Here is a 16798-nt window from a genome sequence, read left to right on the forward strand (position 1 = left end):
ATTGTTCGTCAGTGGATAATATATAATACTGCCCACACATTAAACACACCACCTCAAAGTCCCGATATGAATCCCATTGAGCACGTGTGGAACGAATTGGAAAAAAGAATTAGGAAACATAATATCACAAGCAAGTCTGAACTGAAGAAAGTTCTTCTGCAGGAATGGAGCAATATTGTACCTGAATTCACTAAAAAATTAGTCCACTCGATGCCCAGAAGATTAAAGGAAGTCCTTAAAAGAAAAGGACTGCCAACAAAATATTAGAAGTTTATTATGTAATTAGTTATAAGCGTAAATATTCTACTGTGCCAATAGTTTTGTCCACCCATAAAATGTTCAAAAAATATATTTTTGTTATTATTTTGCGTATTATTTTATTTATATTGTTGCTCTTGTTATGTAATAAACTAGAATAGATAATAAATAAATACGTCAAAAAGTTTTTTGTTTAAATCAATTTGTTTAGTAGTTATAAGCATTTCTATCATAACAATCATGCTGTGCCAATACTTTTGTCCAGCACTGTATATAGTATCACATACATATGCTATATACAGGGTGCGCCGTTAGAATTCGGACAGAATTCAATTTGTAGTTCCCACCATATTAGAATTCAGATGTTTGTGCTGATTGACTCTGAAGTTAGTTAAATATGTCAATAAGTCTTCTATAACCTCAAAATGACAGAACTCGTTAAGCAAAACCCGGAATACGATAGAAGAGCGGCGATTATAGAAAGTCTTCGCGCCGGGAGAACGCCGGTCGAAATTATAAAATTCTTTAGCTACCCAAGATCGACGGTATACGACATTGCTAAGAGATACGCAGCCTCAGAGTGGTTCGAGAAGGGTTCTCCTTCTCCGGCGAGAAAAGTTCAGCGTTGTCTCAAGTGAGGGCGACGTCATGCCTCCGCACTTCTTCCAAAAAGGCGAAAGAATCACAAAGGAGGATTATTTGGAGGTCCTGAAGACAGTAATAAAGCCGTGGATGGAAATTACGGCTTCTGGAAGGCCGTATTTATTTCAACAAGATGGCGCACCTGCTCACACAAGTCATCTTGTTCAAAATTGGCTCTCTGACAATGTGGACATGTTTTGGTCGAAAGATTTCTGGCCTCCTAACAGTCCCGACCTAAACCCATTGGACTATTACGTGTGGGGCGTTATCGAGAGACAAACTAATAAATGCAGGCACCCCAACGTCAACTCCCTACGAGCTGCTATCGAGTCAGAATTCGCGACAATTAAACGCGACCAGTTGAAGTCAGCGTGCTCGCGCTTTAGAGCAAGAATAGAGCAGGTCATAGAGGCAGAGGGTGGTTACATAGAATAAAAGTTCTCAGCAAGGACCCTTTAAATGAGATATAACAACATTTTCATGTGTTTTTGTGTATTGACTTAAATAAACAACTTTCTGCACAAAACTTCTTTTGTCCGGATTCTAACGGCGCACCCTGTATATACCATGCACTAAACTACAAGTTATTACATATTATAATAATACGTAATTAATGCATACTATAATGGAAAGAGCTTTCTTATAGTACAAATAAACATGTACGTAATTTTCTTATGAACAAAAGACAGTATAGTTATATCAAACATGTTGGTGTAACCGTAAACAATCAATTGATTAACTCGGTAAACAGTAACGAAGGTACATGTTTTACATACGACAAAAATACATTTCTATTTACAAGACTTAAATAAATAAAAATTTTCATATACAACGCATAAAGTTCTATATATTTTTAACACGCTGTTCGCGTTTCGCATTTTTTTAGATATAGAGATGGATCTGTACGACTTCGAAATCCAAACATCGAGCTCATGGATCAGGATATACTGTATCATCTTGCTCTGGGTAGCGGCTCCCACGATCTCGTTGAAATGTTTGGCGACGTTAAGGTAAATCAAAGTAGTAGAGCTCCTTTTTCTGTGGAAAGAACTTTTATCTTTAGTGGTCCTTTTTTGTAAAAAGAACTTTGTTTTATCTATAGTAGAACTCCTTTTCCTGTAGAAAACAATCCTTGATGTATAGGGAGACTTCTCTTTTTATAAGAAGGGCTCTGTAATGTAATATAATAGAACGTTTTTCTTTTAGAACAAAAGCTTTTTAGTAGTACTCTTTTTTTTTTGTAAAAAGAACTATGTTTATGTATAGTAGAACTCCTCTTCCTGTAAAAAACCCTCCTTAACGTATAGGGAGACTTCTCTTTTTATAAAAACAGCTCTGTGATGTAATATAATAGAACATTTTTCTTTTAGAAAAAAAGCTTTTTAGTAGTACCCCTTTTTTTTTGTAAAAAGAACTTTGTTTATGTATAGTAGAACTCCTTTTCCTGTAGAAAACAATCCTTGACGTATAAGGAGACTTCTCTTTTTATAAGAAGGACTCTATAATGTAATATAATAGAACGTTTTTCTTTTAGAAAAAAAGCTTTTTAGTAGTACTCTTTTTTTTTGTAAAAAGAACTATGTTTATGTATAGTAGAACTCCTCTTCCTGTAAAAAACCCTCCTTAACGTATAGGGAGACTTCTCTTTTTATAAGAACAGCTCTGTGATGTAATATAATAGAACGTTTTTCTTTTAGAAAAAAAGCTTTTTAGTAGTACCCCTTTTTTTTTTGTAAAAAGAACTTTGTTTATGTATAGTAGAACTCCTTTTCCTGTAGAAAACAATCCTTGACGTATAAGGAGACTTCTCTTTTTATAAGAAGGACTCTATAATGTAATATAATAGAACGTTTTTCTTTTAGAAAAAAAGTTTTTTAGTAGGACTCCTCCTGTATAAGACACTCTTTGACGTATAGTAAGACTTCTCTTTTTATAAGAAGGGCTCTGTAATGTAACATAATAGAACGTTTTTCTTTTAGAAAAAAAGCTTTTTAGTAGTACTCCTTTTCCTGTAGGAAACAATCCTTGACGTATAGTAAGACTTCTCTTTTTATAAGAAGGGCTCTGTAATGTAATATAATAGAACGTTTTTCTTTTAGAAAAAAAGTTTTTTTAGTAGTACTCCTTCCTTTTTGTAAAAAGAACTGTGTTTATGTATAGTAGAACTCCTTTTCCTGTAGAAAACAATCCTTGACGTATAGTAAGACTTCTCTTTTTATAAGAAGGGCTCTGTAATGTAATATAATAGAACGTTTCTCTTTTAGAAAAAAAGCTTTTCAGTAGTACCCCTTTTTTTTGTAAAAAGAACTTTGTTTATGTATAGTAGAACTCCTTTTCCTGTAGAAAACAATCCTTGACGTATAGTAAGACTTCTCTTTTTATAAGAAGGGCTCTGTAATGTAATATAATAGAACGTTTTTCTTTTAGAAAAAAAGTTTTTTAGTAGGACTCCTTCTCCTGTATAAGACACTCTTTGACGTATAGTAAGACTTCTCTTTTTATAAGAAGGGCTCTGTAATGTAATATAATAGAACGTTTTTCTTTTAGAAAAAAAGTTTTTTAGTAGTACTCCTTTTTTTATAAAAAGAACTTTGTTTATGTATAGTAGAACTCCTTTTCCTGTAGTAAACAATCCTTGATGTATAGGGAGACTTCTCTTTTTATAAAAAGGGCTCTGTAATGTAATATAATAGAACGTTTTTCTTTTAGAAAAAAAGCTTTTTAGTAGTACTCCTTTTTTTATAAAAAGAACTTTGTTTATGTATAGTAGAACTCCTTTTCCTGTAGTAAACAATCCTTGATGTATAGGGAGACTTCTCTTTTTATAAGAAGGGCTCTGTAATGTAATATAATAGAACGTTTTTCTTTTAGAAAAAAAGTTTTTTAGTAGTACTCCTTTTTTTATAAAAAGGACTTTGTTTATGTATAGTAGAACTCCTTTTCCTGTAGTAAACAATCCTTGATGTATAGGGAGACTTCTCTTTTTATAAGAAGGGCTCTGTAATGTAATATAGTAGAAAATTTTTCTCCTAGAAAAAAGCTTTTTTATATACAGTAGAATTTATTGTATATGAACTACATGTGTAGAAACAGAATTATAGTTAGCCCTCCATTAACTGTATTCTTTCTGTTTTTTTTTCTATTAAGTACTTTACCATGTAATAGTGGATGTCCCTTGCGTAACAGTTTTTCTAATGAAAAATAAACGCAAGAAATTTTTTAAAACTTGTTACGTGAAGTTTTCATATTCGTGCTTTATTTTGATTTGTACGAAGAAGTTTCTATAATTCCTATAAAAGATATGAACAAGTAGTTTTTCGCATATTGTCGTGTAACCTAAAAAATGTTACGTTATTAATTGTCTCAAAGATCGCTACATACTAATTACGTATTACGCATTCGATTCCCAGAAACATACTTTAATGTCAGTGCACCTTTAAACTCCTGACGCATATAGTTGAAACAATGCCAGAACATCGGTGCTTTCTAAAACATATTGAACTTATCTATAAATACATTGAGGCTTGTTTCTCTCCCAAAGAAGTAGTTTTATAGTGTCACAACGACCTCAAAAACCATTTTTATTATTTTGTTTCAAACATATTTCGGTTCTTGTACCGCATACAGCTTCGAATATGTTTATGAACACAATTAATCTCATCAATTTCTTTCTCTATACTTGTGCGAACTCTTTCTTGACTAATTGCAATGTTTATGTTTGGGTTCTATGTGCAGTATAGTAATCTCTATCAGTCGAGTTTTCAGAGATGAAGTATGACTAATTTCTGATAGTGGAATTTTCATTAACGTGGAATACTACCAATAACAATGAACTATGTATGTAAAAGTGCTACAATGTGTATTTGCAAGCGTAAATTTAGCATAACGTTCGGAACTGCAATATACGTGTTGTACACGGTATTGTCGATGTATTACTATCTCTATTATCTATTTATAAATTTCTGCTCCATCGATCGTTAATTATCGGACTATCTTATCCACGATAAATTTTGTAATTTTCAGTGAATGTTAACGTTAGATATTAATTATATTCGTTATATTAGGGATGAAGCAAGTAGAGTTAACTAAATTTATATTTATCGTAAGATATTGAAAATGGAAATTAAAAAACTTTGTAATTGTAAAATTTTACCAAAACATATATTTACGATGAAATTGGGAAACAAAGTACGTACAACGTGCAAGTGCAACAAAATGCAGCAATTATGATAGCAATAAATATGTATAAAGCAATATTTGTAAATCATTTTATAAATTATTATGAATCACTATTTTACGTCTCTTTTTAGAAACAAATTTAAACAGGTTCGTTTAAAATTTTTTTTTTTTTTTATTTTATTTTGGTTATTTTACAATTTGTCCTTATGGACATTTGGTAAAGTGTTATATCTTGTTGGTGAAGAAAAAAAAAAAATAAAAATAAAAAATAAATATAGCATGTGGGCGGCTACCCCCAGCGGGATGCCAGCTTCGTTTTTTCTAAGTTATATCTTTTATGATTAAAATTTATTTGATATAATTTTGATCAATTTCTTTGCGCGTCTTTTCGCAAGTTATTCTAACTTTTTGTTTGCTTGGATTTTCAGAAACAATTCACTTTCATAAATGGCAAATGCTTCTGTGGCGGACACTCGTTATCTTGTCATCTATTGTTCCTGCTACGTATTGTGTATCGTTCGAGCTTACGCAGTTGCAGTTAATCTATTGATTTTTATTTCGCATTGCTATTACGATCAAGAAACAATTACATCATGTAATCGAATACCAGGTTTTTATCATACTTGTGTTATCAGGTGAACTTGTTAGCAATAATAAAGAGAGCCAAGAACCATGGCTCATAATAGATATACTTACCATATGTTTACATTGGCTACAAAATATTTTGGCACACTATCGTTTTTATTTTAGTATTTAAATACTAACTAATTAGGACTAGGTGTACTAAATTTCACATCATTTAGTGCCACTATTTCCGCGTGACCCTAAACATTCAAAAATATCAGAATGAAATATAGAATGAAATTCTGTAGAAATTCCAATGAAAAACGTTTCCTTGGAAAATGGATATGTGCCAATACTTTTCACAGTCACTGTATTTTACATAAAAGAAACGAGCAAGGCTAAGTTTGAAAATTTATATCTGAGAAGTTTGTTAACGTTCACGTTTTTAATCGTCTCGTTGCTAGGATTAGAGTTTTAACTTGGGAATGATGAAAACCTTACTGGCATCTGTCTGATTTCAAGTATCTGGGATATTTCCCTAATATCGATAGACATAAGCAGTGATGTGTGTAATATTAGAATGGTGCAATAAATGGCAATAGTGTACTTTTAGCATGTAGTTGTAACATACTTCTGTATGTACATTTCACATACAGGACAGTTAACAATTATTAGTCCAACCTGTTTACTGCAGCGTTTTTTTCACTAAGAGCATCTAAAATCACAGAATCCTACATTAATCCATAGACAAGTCAATTTTAGATCGGTTTTAGTTCTAGCGAATGTAAATTAAATATGACACTCGTACAGAGCTGATCATTCGCTGTTTAGATAATCAGAATTTTTCATAGAAGAAAAGATTATCTGTTATTTTAAGCTGCATTATAAATATTGATATTAATAAATATCGACTGACGACATTTCGAATTTCATGAGGAAAATTACACAAACCGTTTACATTTGTACTAACTTTTATCCACTTAACGAGACAAATATATATCGAAATTCATTTTCTTCAAAGTTTTCTACGTGTTATGCGTTAACTTGACGTATTCAAAATGTCCATAAACCTAGCGTTAACGAGAAGAGTAATTTTTAAGCAAGAAAGTAAGGATTTCTTTCAGACTTCGATTTCTACTCTTCTTTTTTCCAGATTTCCCTGCAAGGGGCAGAAATTTTCTGTCGATCGTCTCGTTAATCGATTTTCTTGATAATCCAGATTCTGTGCTAGTTAATTTTTAACTAAATGAAGCAAAACATAAGAGCTAGAAGATTTTTTAATTATTATTAAAATTAAAAGCAAACTAACTCGTCCATCAGGTCTGAATTTCTTGGACGTAAGAATTTCTTCATTTTCTATCGAACAAATAAATCATGTGATGTTAATGCTTAGAAGAATGGGCGTGAATGATGAAATTAACTTATCTCTCCTAATCTGTTATTTCACAATCCCAAATATTTCTGGTTAAGAGGTGACTCGTGATGTGTTAACAGGTCACTAAATAACTCGTTATTTGTGACAGGACCAAAGAGATTTGTCTCGTTCATCGTCGGTTAACGTTTAAATAAACGTTGAATTTCTCTCGTAGCTTGCAAATGAATCACGTTTAAGCTATGGACGTAACATTTACGTCGCGTATGTTATTAAGCCATTTAACGTGCCACGAGCACGCATTCTTTTTATCGCGATCTCTTTTACGCCATCAGTGAAGCCGCGTTTACACAACGTATTCACGTTCAATGAAGGTATCAATGAAGGGTACGCCATTAAAAAAAAGTACAATGTTTCGTGACCTAAATAGAACAATAGGCGAAACTTCTATGCGCGTGCTTCGGCTACACAGACAGCAGCGGTAATCCTCGAGGTATTATTTTGTACGTTGGTCGGCAACTGTTGTACACTGTCGAATTCTATGTTCCATTTAGAGAAAAGAGCAATTCCACTGTTGCAAATTACAAACAGCATCGGAGGAACATGCTCCGTTGGTTTTGTTTAAGTAATTCGACGTGGGAAATAATTTTTTAATTCTTCGATGCTCCATTCTGTCTTGTATATTTTATTATATTCGTTATAATTTTATTTGTATATTTGATTGAAAATTTGTATTTTTCTTCATAATAATAAAATGTAACTGTTTTAGATTTTTGCAAGCTACGTCTACCAGCTATAGCACTATAACACCTATGGCAGCTTGAGAGCTATGCATGGAAAAATATTTTCCATCATCTTCCTTAAAGTACCTGTCCTTTCCGACTTTTGCACCTGTAGGATGTGACAATTGCGCGATATAGGCGTACAGTGATTCACGGAAGTATTTCGGTGCCTGCTAATTTGCTCCAAAGCTGAGCAAAGTAAACTAATCGTTGAAAGATTAATTTTTGTTACTTGTAATACCTGATACGTTAATGTGTTAAAATTTATGGTATAAAATGAACGTATGTATAGGATATTTGAAGTCCATAATCTACGTGAAGCACCAAAGTTTCTTTCATTAAAAATAAAACTCTCTAGAACTGACTACACATAGCCTGAAGGTCAGATGAAAGCGTCGTGGTACAGAGTATGTTAAATAATTAGAAATAATACATATTTTTAATTGAATATGACACGAGAAAGAGCATTATTATGGGACACTATAAGAGGGAAATATTTCTCCATACCTCACGGCTATAAAACACAATACAATACAATGGAATTCCATTTATTTGGACTTGATAGGGAGCAGACATAATAAAAGTTCATTCATTCTTTCTATTTATCACTTCTCATTTGAATAATATGAATTAATATTCAAATCAGTGGATTCATTTGGATTAGTGAATTCAATTAAACGAGCATTAACTATGTTCCAATAAATACAGTTTAGATAAATGGAACCACTACAAGAGATTTATCTGTGGATAATGTGCTGTACTAAAAGTACTGTAAGTGGTAAAATTGAGAAATTTTGATTTTCTATTGGAAAATTCTACGTACCAATGAGAATGCCCTAGTATTTAAATTAAATTTTATTTTTCAAGTAATTTCAGTGCAATTTCCCTTTCTAAATAGTTATTAACAACACTGAAAGATAATGTAACAGCTTCACTTCTATAGAAAATAATATAGCTGCTAATAGACATTGGTTAATGGCCTTTTTACTTTTGTAATGGAACATTGAGCTTTCTTTACAACTAAGAAGTGGTGTATACAAGTTTTTCTACAGATACACTTTTCTTCTTCATGAAATTGGATCGTGTTAATGCAGAAGATTTCTTTTCCTTCTGAAAAGCTTGTCTTCTGCCACTTGCAATGATTTCTACAAGCGTTCTTCAATTATGTAATTAATTCTATAACTCTGTTTACAGTTCGTGTGCATGGGAGGAACACCAAAGCGTATGGAAGATTTTGCTCACTTCATAATGAAGGAAATAGGTCACAAGCTTCCGGCAGGAACGACACTTCTTGATATTAGCCAGTATTCATATCGTTACTCTATGTATAAAGTCGGACCAGTCCTTTCTATTAGCGTGAGTATACTTGACATTACGTTTATCCTTCGAAAATTATTCCTTCATTTCTTTATTTTTTATATTCACGAGACTATGGATTTTCATGTATTTGTGAAGAATTTTAAGCTGCAAATGTGCATTAATATACATTGTAAAATAATACATGTACATAGTAACAGGTACATAAAATATCCAAAGTAGAATATTTATTATAATATTTATTAGGCGAAGCAAATATTCGCTTACAAGTAATTTATGAATAATTAATGAAGATAGCAAATCGCTGGAAATACGTCAGGCTTTATTTTTTGTTTTTACTTCAAATCACATTTTTTCAGATTTGAATATCGTCTTTGCATCATGGCTTACAGTAAACAACGTAAATCAAGAATTTTTAAGATCTGTTAAGACTGGATATTTACACAATCGTGCGATCTGAATTTAATTAAATTGGAACGCTGCAGCCTCTCTCGAGGGCAGAACAGGACGTAGGTGAAATTGAAAAGCTTATTGAAACTGAATGAAATATGCCTTCAACGTATTTGCTCGCGGTTAACTTGGATTCGATTTAATCAGAATTGTATTTCCAAGATCAGATAGAATATGCACACGACCAGTTTATGTAATAATGAGAAAACGTTGAGCAACGAATGTTGAAGATTATTTTCTACAGACTGGAAAGTAGCTACTTTCGAACAAATTTATCCAATTGATGCAACATTTATCGTGAGATAAATGCTAGAATCGCCTGATTTTAAATTATCTGGAATATATCTCACTTTATGGAAAATATAAATTAAATCACTTTTCAAAGATAATTTGGGACATAACAAAATTAAATGTACATAAAAGTATTTAAGATTATTTGCCAAATAGTACAGAATTCTGTGCTTTTGCTTAAGTTTATGATATTATGATTTTAAATTATCTGGAATATATCTCACTTTATGGAAAATACAAATTAAATCACTTTTCAAAGATAATTTGGGACATAACAAAATTAAATGTACATAAAAGTATTTACAATTATTTCCCAGATAGTACAGAATTCTGTGCTTTTGCTTAAGTTTATGATATTATGACTTTAAATTATCTGGAATATATCTCACTTTATGGAAAATACAAATTAAATCACTTTTCAAAGATAATTTGGGACATAACAAAATTAAATGTACATAAAAGTATTTAAAATTATTTCCCAAATAATACAGAATTCTGTGCTTTTGCTTATGTTTATGATATTAATATAGTTGCACAATTAATAATTTGGCTAGTGATGTGTTCAAAATTATTTTGAAAATAATGCAGAATATTTTATTCCAATTTAATTTTCTGATCTTTTTCATCGACATGTTAGAAGCGAGATAAAACAAAAAATATTCTATGATCTTGGTAATATAAAGAAATATTTAATTAATTAAATATCTTATCCCAATCGCCTCAGTTATTGTAACGCATCTACGATATTACTCTTTTTACTTTTGTGGAATACCACGATTTCTCTCAATCCTCAATTGTGCATGTTGAAATAACTTCATAAGCAGTATTTCTGCTTAATTAGATATATATATCTTCGATAATAATCAATACAACATTTTTTACTTCGTTTTATCTGCTTCATCCAATTACTTTCTTCAAAGGAGCCATTTCTTTTCAGGTTTTATATTAGAGAAAGTGTACAGTTTTAGCTTTAAATTACATTCTAATTATAAACAAGGCATAAGCTTTGCATAATTGCGATAACAGTTTCTGGTTTCAAGGATGCTTTAAAAGCAAATTAATCGAAATTGAATAGTTTTAACTTTGAAATAAATTGCTTGAAGAGAACAAGCCTCTTTCCTGTTTAACGTAAAGTAAGAAAGAACACTGCAATAATTTATAATTAAATTCGGTACTTTGTGAACTTTATAAACTTTATCTGGGTACGTTACTCTCAATCTAATTGTGCTTTCTGTTATTCTTAACAGAACAAAGAAGATGTTAATATGTCTGATTTCTCGTTTTGACTTCGTATTAAAATTTTCCTTAAAACATGAAAGTATTCTTACTTGTTAAAACAAAGTAAACGTCAGAGCGTAATAATTCAGAGATAGTAGCTGAGCTAATTGACTTCTTAATTAACTCACGAAAAAAATACAAATTAAATCACTTTTCAAAGATAACAGTTTCTGGTTTCAAGGATGCTTTAAAAGCAAATTAATCGAAATTGAATAGTTTTAACTTTGAAATAAATTGCTTGAAGAGAACAAGCCTCTTTCCTGTTTAACGCAAAGTAAGAAAGAACACTGCAATAATTTATAATTAAATTCGGTACTTTGTGAACTTTATAAACTTTATCGTTTAAGTTGTCGAAAGTTGTAAGGAGTTTTCTGAAAAAGAGCCTTTGGCAAATAATAGTTGCGTGAGTATTATACTTCCTAGTCAAATGGTTGAATTGTTATGAAATTTGTATCCATGTAGTAAATAATAATAAGAAGAAAATTCTCTAAGACTGATTACAATTATCAATGCAAACGTAGCTAATATTAAAACACTGGAACTAAAGCATCAACGTAGTTTATTCGGTTCACCGCTTTATCTTAAGTGTGCTTTTCTCAGGAAAGCTTCTTAATTATTGACACGAATAAAACTCGACTGATTAGAAATTTCAAAGCTAACAATTCCCAACTAGATACAACAAGTGCGTTTCGTTCGACGAATGACCGTAATAGGAATCATTGGTCAGCAACAAGTCGCACGTTCTAGCATAAAGCAACATCGAGATTCCAGTAGAAGGGAGAACGTCTAGTCGAGCTTTCCACGATAATCATACACGCTTCTCTTCTCCCATGGGTTTCTCCATGCACCAGTTACTCGGCTGGTCGAGCAAACTATTTTTTATCGACGCTTTGTGCAAATCATGCGTGTGACGCGACAACACGTCAAACGACGCGAGAAACACAAAAGAAGTTGCGTAGCCATAGAGAAGTTCATCCTCGCAAGTGGTGCGAAAAGAAGTTGCGCCACTTTATCGCGTTACGATGACTGGACGGCAAAGTTCAGAACTTTTTCATTCTTTTCAGCGTTTTAAATTTAGAAGACCGTCTAAAAGAGGATCTAGGGAACACACAGAAATTTGCTCCATCAGAGGCTACAAAATATAATAAATCAATAATAAAATAATAAATATATTAAAATCAAAAAATCAACAAAAATCAATGGAGTATCGCCTCGTTGGCTGTCGTTGGATATTTACACGTCCTCGTTCGCATTTTCACCGACTATACGCGGTCTAAGTACCTGCCATAAATTGTTCCAACTCTGAGTAATGCTATGTGGCATCGACGATTCTTAAAAATATGAACATAAATATAAAAGAAAAAAATATTGTCGATAGGAGGAGAAATATAAGAAATTTTCTGTTTAGCATGGAATGGGCATGCCGTCGGTTGGAATTTTGCTTCACGAAATGATCAAGCTGATGTACCACGCGAAAGTGAAGGATCCGATATTCTTCAGGATTGGTACTTGTGGTGGGATCGGCCTTGAAGGCGGTACCGTGGTAATTTCCGAGGAAGCAGTCGATGGAATGCTGAAGTCGTACTTGGAAGTGGTAAGAAGTTCTTGTGGAATCCGGCATGTGACCATTCCCACTGTTCTTGCTTTCTTTTTCCCTGTTCTTAGCTTTGCAATGCTCACGCTTCGATCAAGCGAATGACTCGTCGTGTCTTGGTTGAAACGCGTTGTTCAAACTTCCAATCTTTTCCAAAGAATAGATGACTATAAATGACTATAAATAAGAATAAATGACTATAAATAAGAATAAATGACTATAATTCCATCGACGACTAATTAACAACTAATAGCAAAATAGCGACTAATTTCATTAACATTAAAAGTTCCTTGATCGTAGATTGTTCAAATGAGTAGGAAATTATTTTTTTATAAACTTCTATAAGTTTTCTGTTTCTTCCTTTGGTTTCATGCATTTAAAGTCGCGTCCACCTCTGACTGTTCCTTCTTACTTTTGTTTTAGCCTGTGCTCGGCAAAGTGGTGAGGAGGCCTGCTAAGTTAGACCGACAACTAGCTCGCGATCTAAAGGCTCTAGCACACCGTGACGATCCTTATGACACCGTAATCGGTAAAACGATGTGTACCGATGATTTCTACGAAGGACAGGGGCGTATGGACGGTGCATTCTGTGAATTCACGGAAAACGATAAGATGGATTACTTAAATAAGCTGCACAAAGCTGGCGTAGTGAATATAGAGATGGAGAGTCTATCGTTTGGAGCACTCACACATCTAGCGGGCATTAAGTCTGCTGTCGTCTGCGTAACATTGCTAGATCGATTCAAAGGCGATCAGGTAGATTTTCATAATTTTTATACTTAGAACGTACCATTGGAGATTTATAAAATTTCCATGAAAAATTACGAATTGGTCGACGTGATATACATATGCTGGTAGTTGCAGCGTTAGGATCTGTTATTGATCGTTTGTGCTAAATTGACCATTGTCTATGTAGGTGCTGGCACCGAAGGAAGTCCTGAATGAATGGCAAATAAGACCGCAACAATTAGTCGCACGCTATATAACGAGATATCTTCAACGAAAAGGCCGCCTCTCCTTAGATGGCCACGGATCAATGTGTGTGAAAAGCCCGCGTCGGTTCAAACTGGTGCAACAGGAATCTGAAAACTACGATTAAATTCGAGACGGCCCGACACTAAAGGAATTGCCAGGAAAATCTGTTATGGAGCCTGTTAACAGATGAATGTACTGTTAAAATACAATGAAAAAGCACGCATTAGTTGATTCTACCAACGATTAGTTTATTGATCGGGCGTCGTTTCTTTATATACATTCAAGTCACAAATATTATTGTTAGTAAGAAAAAAACGAAAGGAAGATGTTTTTTCTTATTTTTTATAAATTAAATTATTTAATTTTTTTTTTGTGGATAGGTTTTACGTACAAAGTATTTCTTGGAAAGAGTTTACATAGAAAATTAAAACCTCGATTACCATATGCGTTATAAACATACTTTTGTAAATCTTGTGTATTTAATTATCAATGTCGAGTTATTAATGAAATTTGACATATAAAACGAACTGTTATTTCACATATTACGCTGTTACTTCAGCGTCGTTTCCTAACGTGTTTCTTTGGTATTACGTCATTTTCTAAGTTTCCAACACTGCGTACCTATGTGTCGTTGTAGAATTTAATGTAAAATTTGTAAGTTGCATTTAAGTTTCACGATAGTTACAAAGGAAAAGCTCAAAGAGTCACAAACCTCATCAGTTTCGCTGCACATTATGGTGCTGTAATCCAAGTACAAAACAGCAAGGTATTAAAAAATATAATTACCAAAGTACATTATGTACATTGGTAATGACCACACTTGGCCACATATCTATTGTCCGTGTATTTTCTGAAAGTTTTATTTCAGACTGCGATTATAATTATATGCGAAGACATATGAAGAAGTTTAACATTTATCGACCAAGAAAGCTTTACGTTTTAATTACGGAAAATATCATGTAAATCTTGAAAAATTTTGTACACGATGTGCTGAAGTTCTACAACGGATCTATGAATGGTTTATTGTAGTCCTGTGGTGCTCGCAGTTTTATTAATTATGAAATTGATTAAGTACGAAACTGCAAATTCCTTTAGCTATGTTTTAAGGACGTATGAAATATCTTACTCGATAATGTTAAGATTCTGTGTATTAGTAGTTGATTAGAAATTTAGTAGCACATTCCACATAGTTAAATAAAAGCATGCTTTCGTTCAGCTGACGTTTGTGATGCGATTGAGGTTCTTTTACATATATGTATACCATATATTATGGGCGTATATATAAAGATAATCTCGGCATTCAAGATTCAATCGAGACTGGATTAAGAATTCAAAAATAAAAAGAAACAGATATAGTAACAAAATTTCTGTCATTATTTTCGTTTTATTCTTTGGAACTTTGCTTCCTAGTGCCAAACAATACATTTGAAGAATAATTTATTTTAATAAAATTCTTAATCCTGTTTCAACGTTACAACTAGTTGAAGTTCTATAACTAATAAACACGTTAGAATAGTTGATCACAAACCAGTTACGATTATCTCAACGCAAGAAAAAGGCAGATGCGAAGACTTCGTAAGAAGTTTAAATAGAAAAATAAATGTAGTTAACGTTTTTAATTAGTAGCTATATTTGCAAGAATTCCATGTTATATATATTTTTAAGGTGTGTATGTGTTTTTGTATTAATATAAATTTGTTGATTGAAGGATATGTCGACTCTTGTTCTGGAATAAAAGTAAGAAGTTGGCAAATTAAACTAGATATTTACGAAGTGTCTAAACGTAATCAATCACTGCATTATTATATACTATTGTAACGATGATTTTTAAAGGTTTATTATAAATGTAAAATATCTTACTTATTTTTTGGAAACAAGAGTTTAGTATTAGGCTTTAGTAGTATCATAAAATTTTTCATTGCTTTCATACGTACTAAATATTTTGTTAACGGAAATAAAACATAATGGTAATTATTTTCGGTTTTTTGAAGTGATGGAATGACGAATAGGAAATATTCAAAGATTTTTAATCTGCGTTCTCATGAACTCTGGATTTTCTAAATGTGTTCAACGAAAAACATTTCTGGAACGGACAAACCTTACATTTCTTGTAAATAGTTGACGAAAGTTTATTTTAGGCCTTTTTTTTAAACTTTTAACATCATGAAAAGTTGGATGAATTTTTTATGCAAAAACACTACCACGCGCTAAATGTACCGAATTTTAAGTAAATCATATCAACTAATAGTAATTATATTAATTAATAAATGTATTATTCATGGTGTTCATTCTTTTATAAATTTATGTATGGTTGTAGTAAAATTAATTTTATGTTTTTTATTTAATTACTGCTCCAGCAAACCGTATATTTTAAAGCCATAAAAATCTTAGAAAGATTTAAATTTTCTTTTTATAATACTTTTGAGTTAGATTGACATCGTTCAAATGATTGAACGCTAATGTTCGCTGATTGGGGAAAAGAAACTAACGCATTAGCACTTATAACATTGTATCACATGGTACGCACAATTGCCCGTTTAATGTTTATTGTATAACTTTGCATAAGAGTTCGTCGTAATTGTTAAATAAAAATTGTTGGTGTTACGATTATAGTTCAGCAGCGTTGCACACAGCGGTGCTTCGGTATGTTAATTATATTTTTGTGATTACCGATTTCCATGTTGTATCGTGTTTACTATATCGTAGCTAGCAATGTTATATAATTATACGATATACCTTCATTGACGTTGTTGAGCGCCGAATGTAAAAAATAACCTCCGTTATATTAAATTCGCGGAGAATAAGCGACAGAACTTGAAATCGAATTTGTTTCAACGCGTTTATTCCTGTTCGATCACCCGCGTAATCAGATAACGATCAGCGTTGACGCTGACTAACCTTAGCACGATTAGTGATTTGCAAGAAAAAAATCGAAATCCACGTAGACAAAATTTATCAATCGATGTATGAAGTGTCTTGAATCGATTTCAATGTTCTGCCAACAGCCTAAACTATATACAGATACATAATTTAGAAAAATAGATCTTACAGAGTTGAAATTATCCTTTTATTCGATAGTAGCGAACCAAGTGACTT

The 16798-nt window shown here is 32.2% G+C and overlaps 1 protein-coding gene across 2 annotated transcripts in view; it reads left to right on the top strand.

The window, feature by feature from the left end:
• The window catches only part of LOC132909010 (uridine phosphorylase 1), a 49453-nt gene extending 32655 nt beyond the window's left edge, over positions 1 to 16798 (top strand). For both annotated transcript variants that reach the window (XM_060963585.1, XM_060963584.1), the window contains exons 2-6: positions 1787 to 1910; positions 8992 to 9153; positions 12542 to 12727; positions 13151 to 13483; positions 13644 to 16798. In XM_060963585.1, the coding sequence (XP_060819568.1) occupies positions 1787 to 1910; positions 8992 to 9153; positions 12542 to 12727; positions 13151 to 13483; positions 13644 to 13826 (988 nt within the window). In that variant the 3' untranslated portion in view covers positions 13827 to 16798. The remainder of the gene's footprint in view (positions 1 to 1786; positions 1911 to 8991; positions 9154 to 12541; positions 12728 to 13150; positions 13484 to 13643) is intronic.

The sequence above is a fragment of the Bombus pascuorum genome, chromosome 7 (assembly GCF_905332965.1).
Source record: "Bombus pascuorum chromosome 7, iyBomPasc1.1, whole genome shotgun sequence".
NCBI classification, from domain to species: Eukaryota; Metazoa; Arthropoda; class Insecta; order Hymenoptera; family Apidae; genus Bombus; species Bombus pascuorum.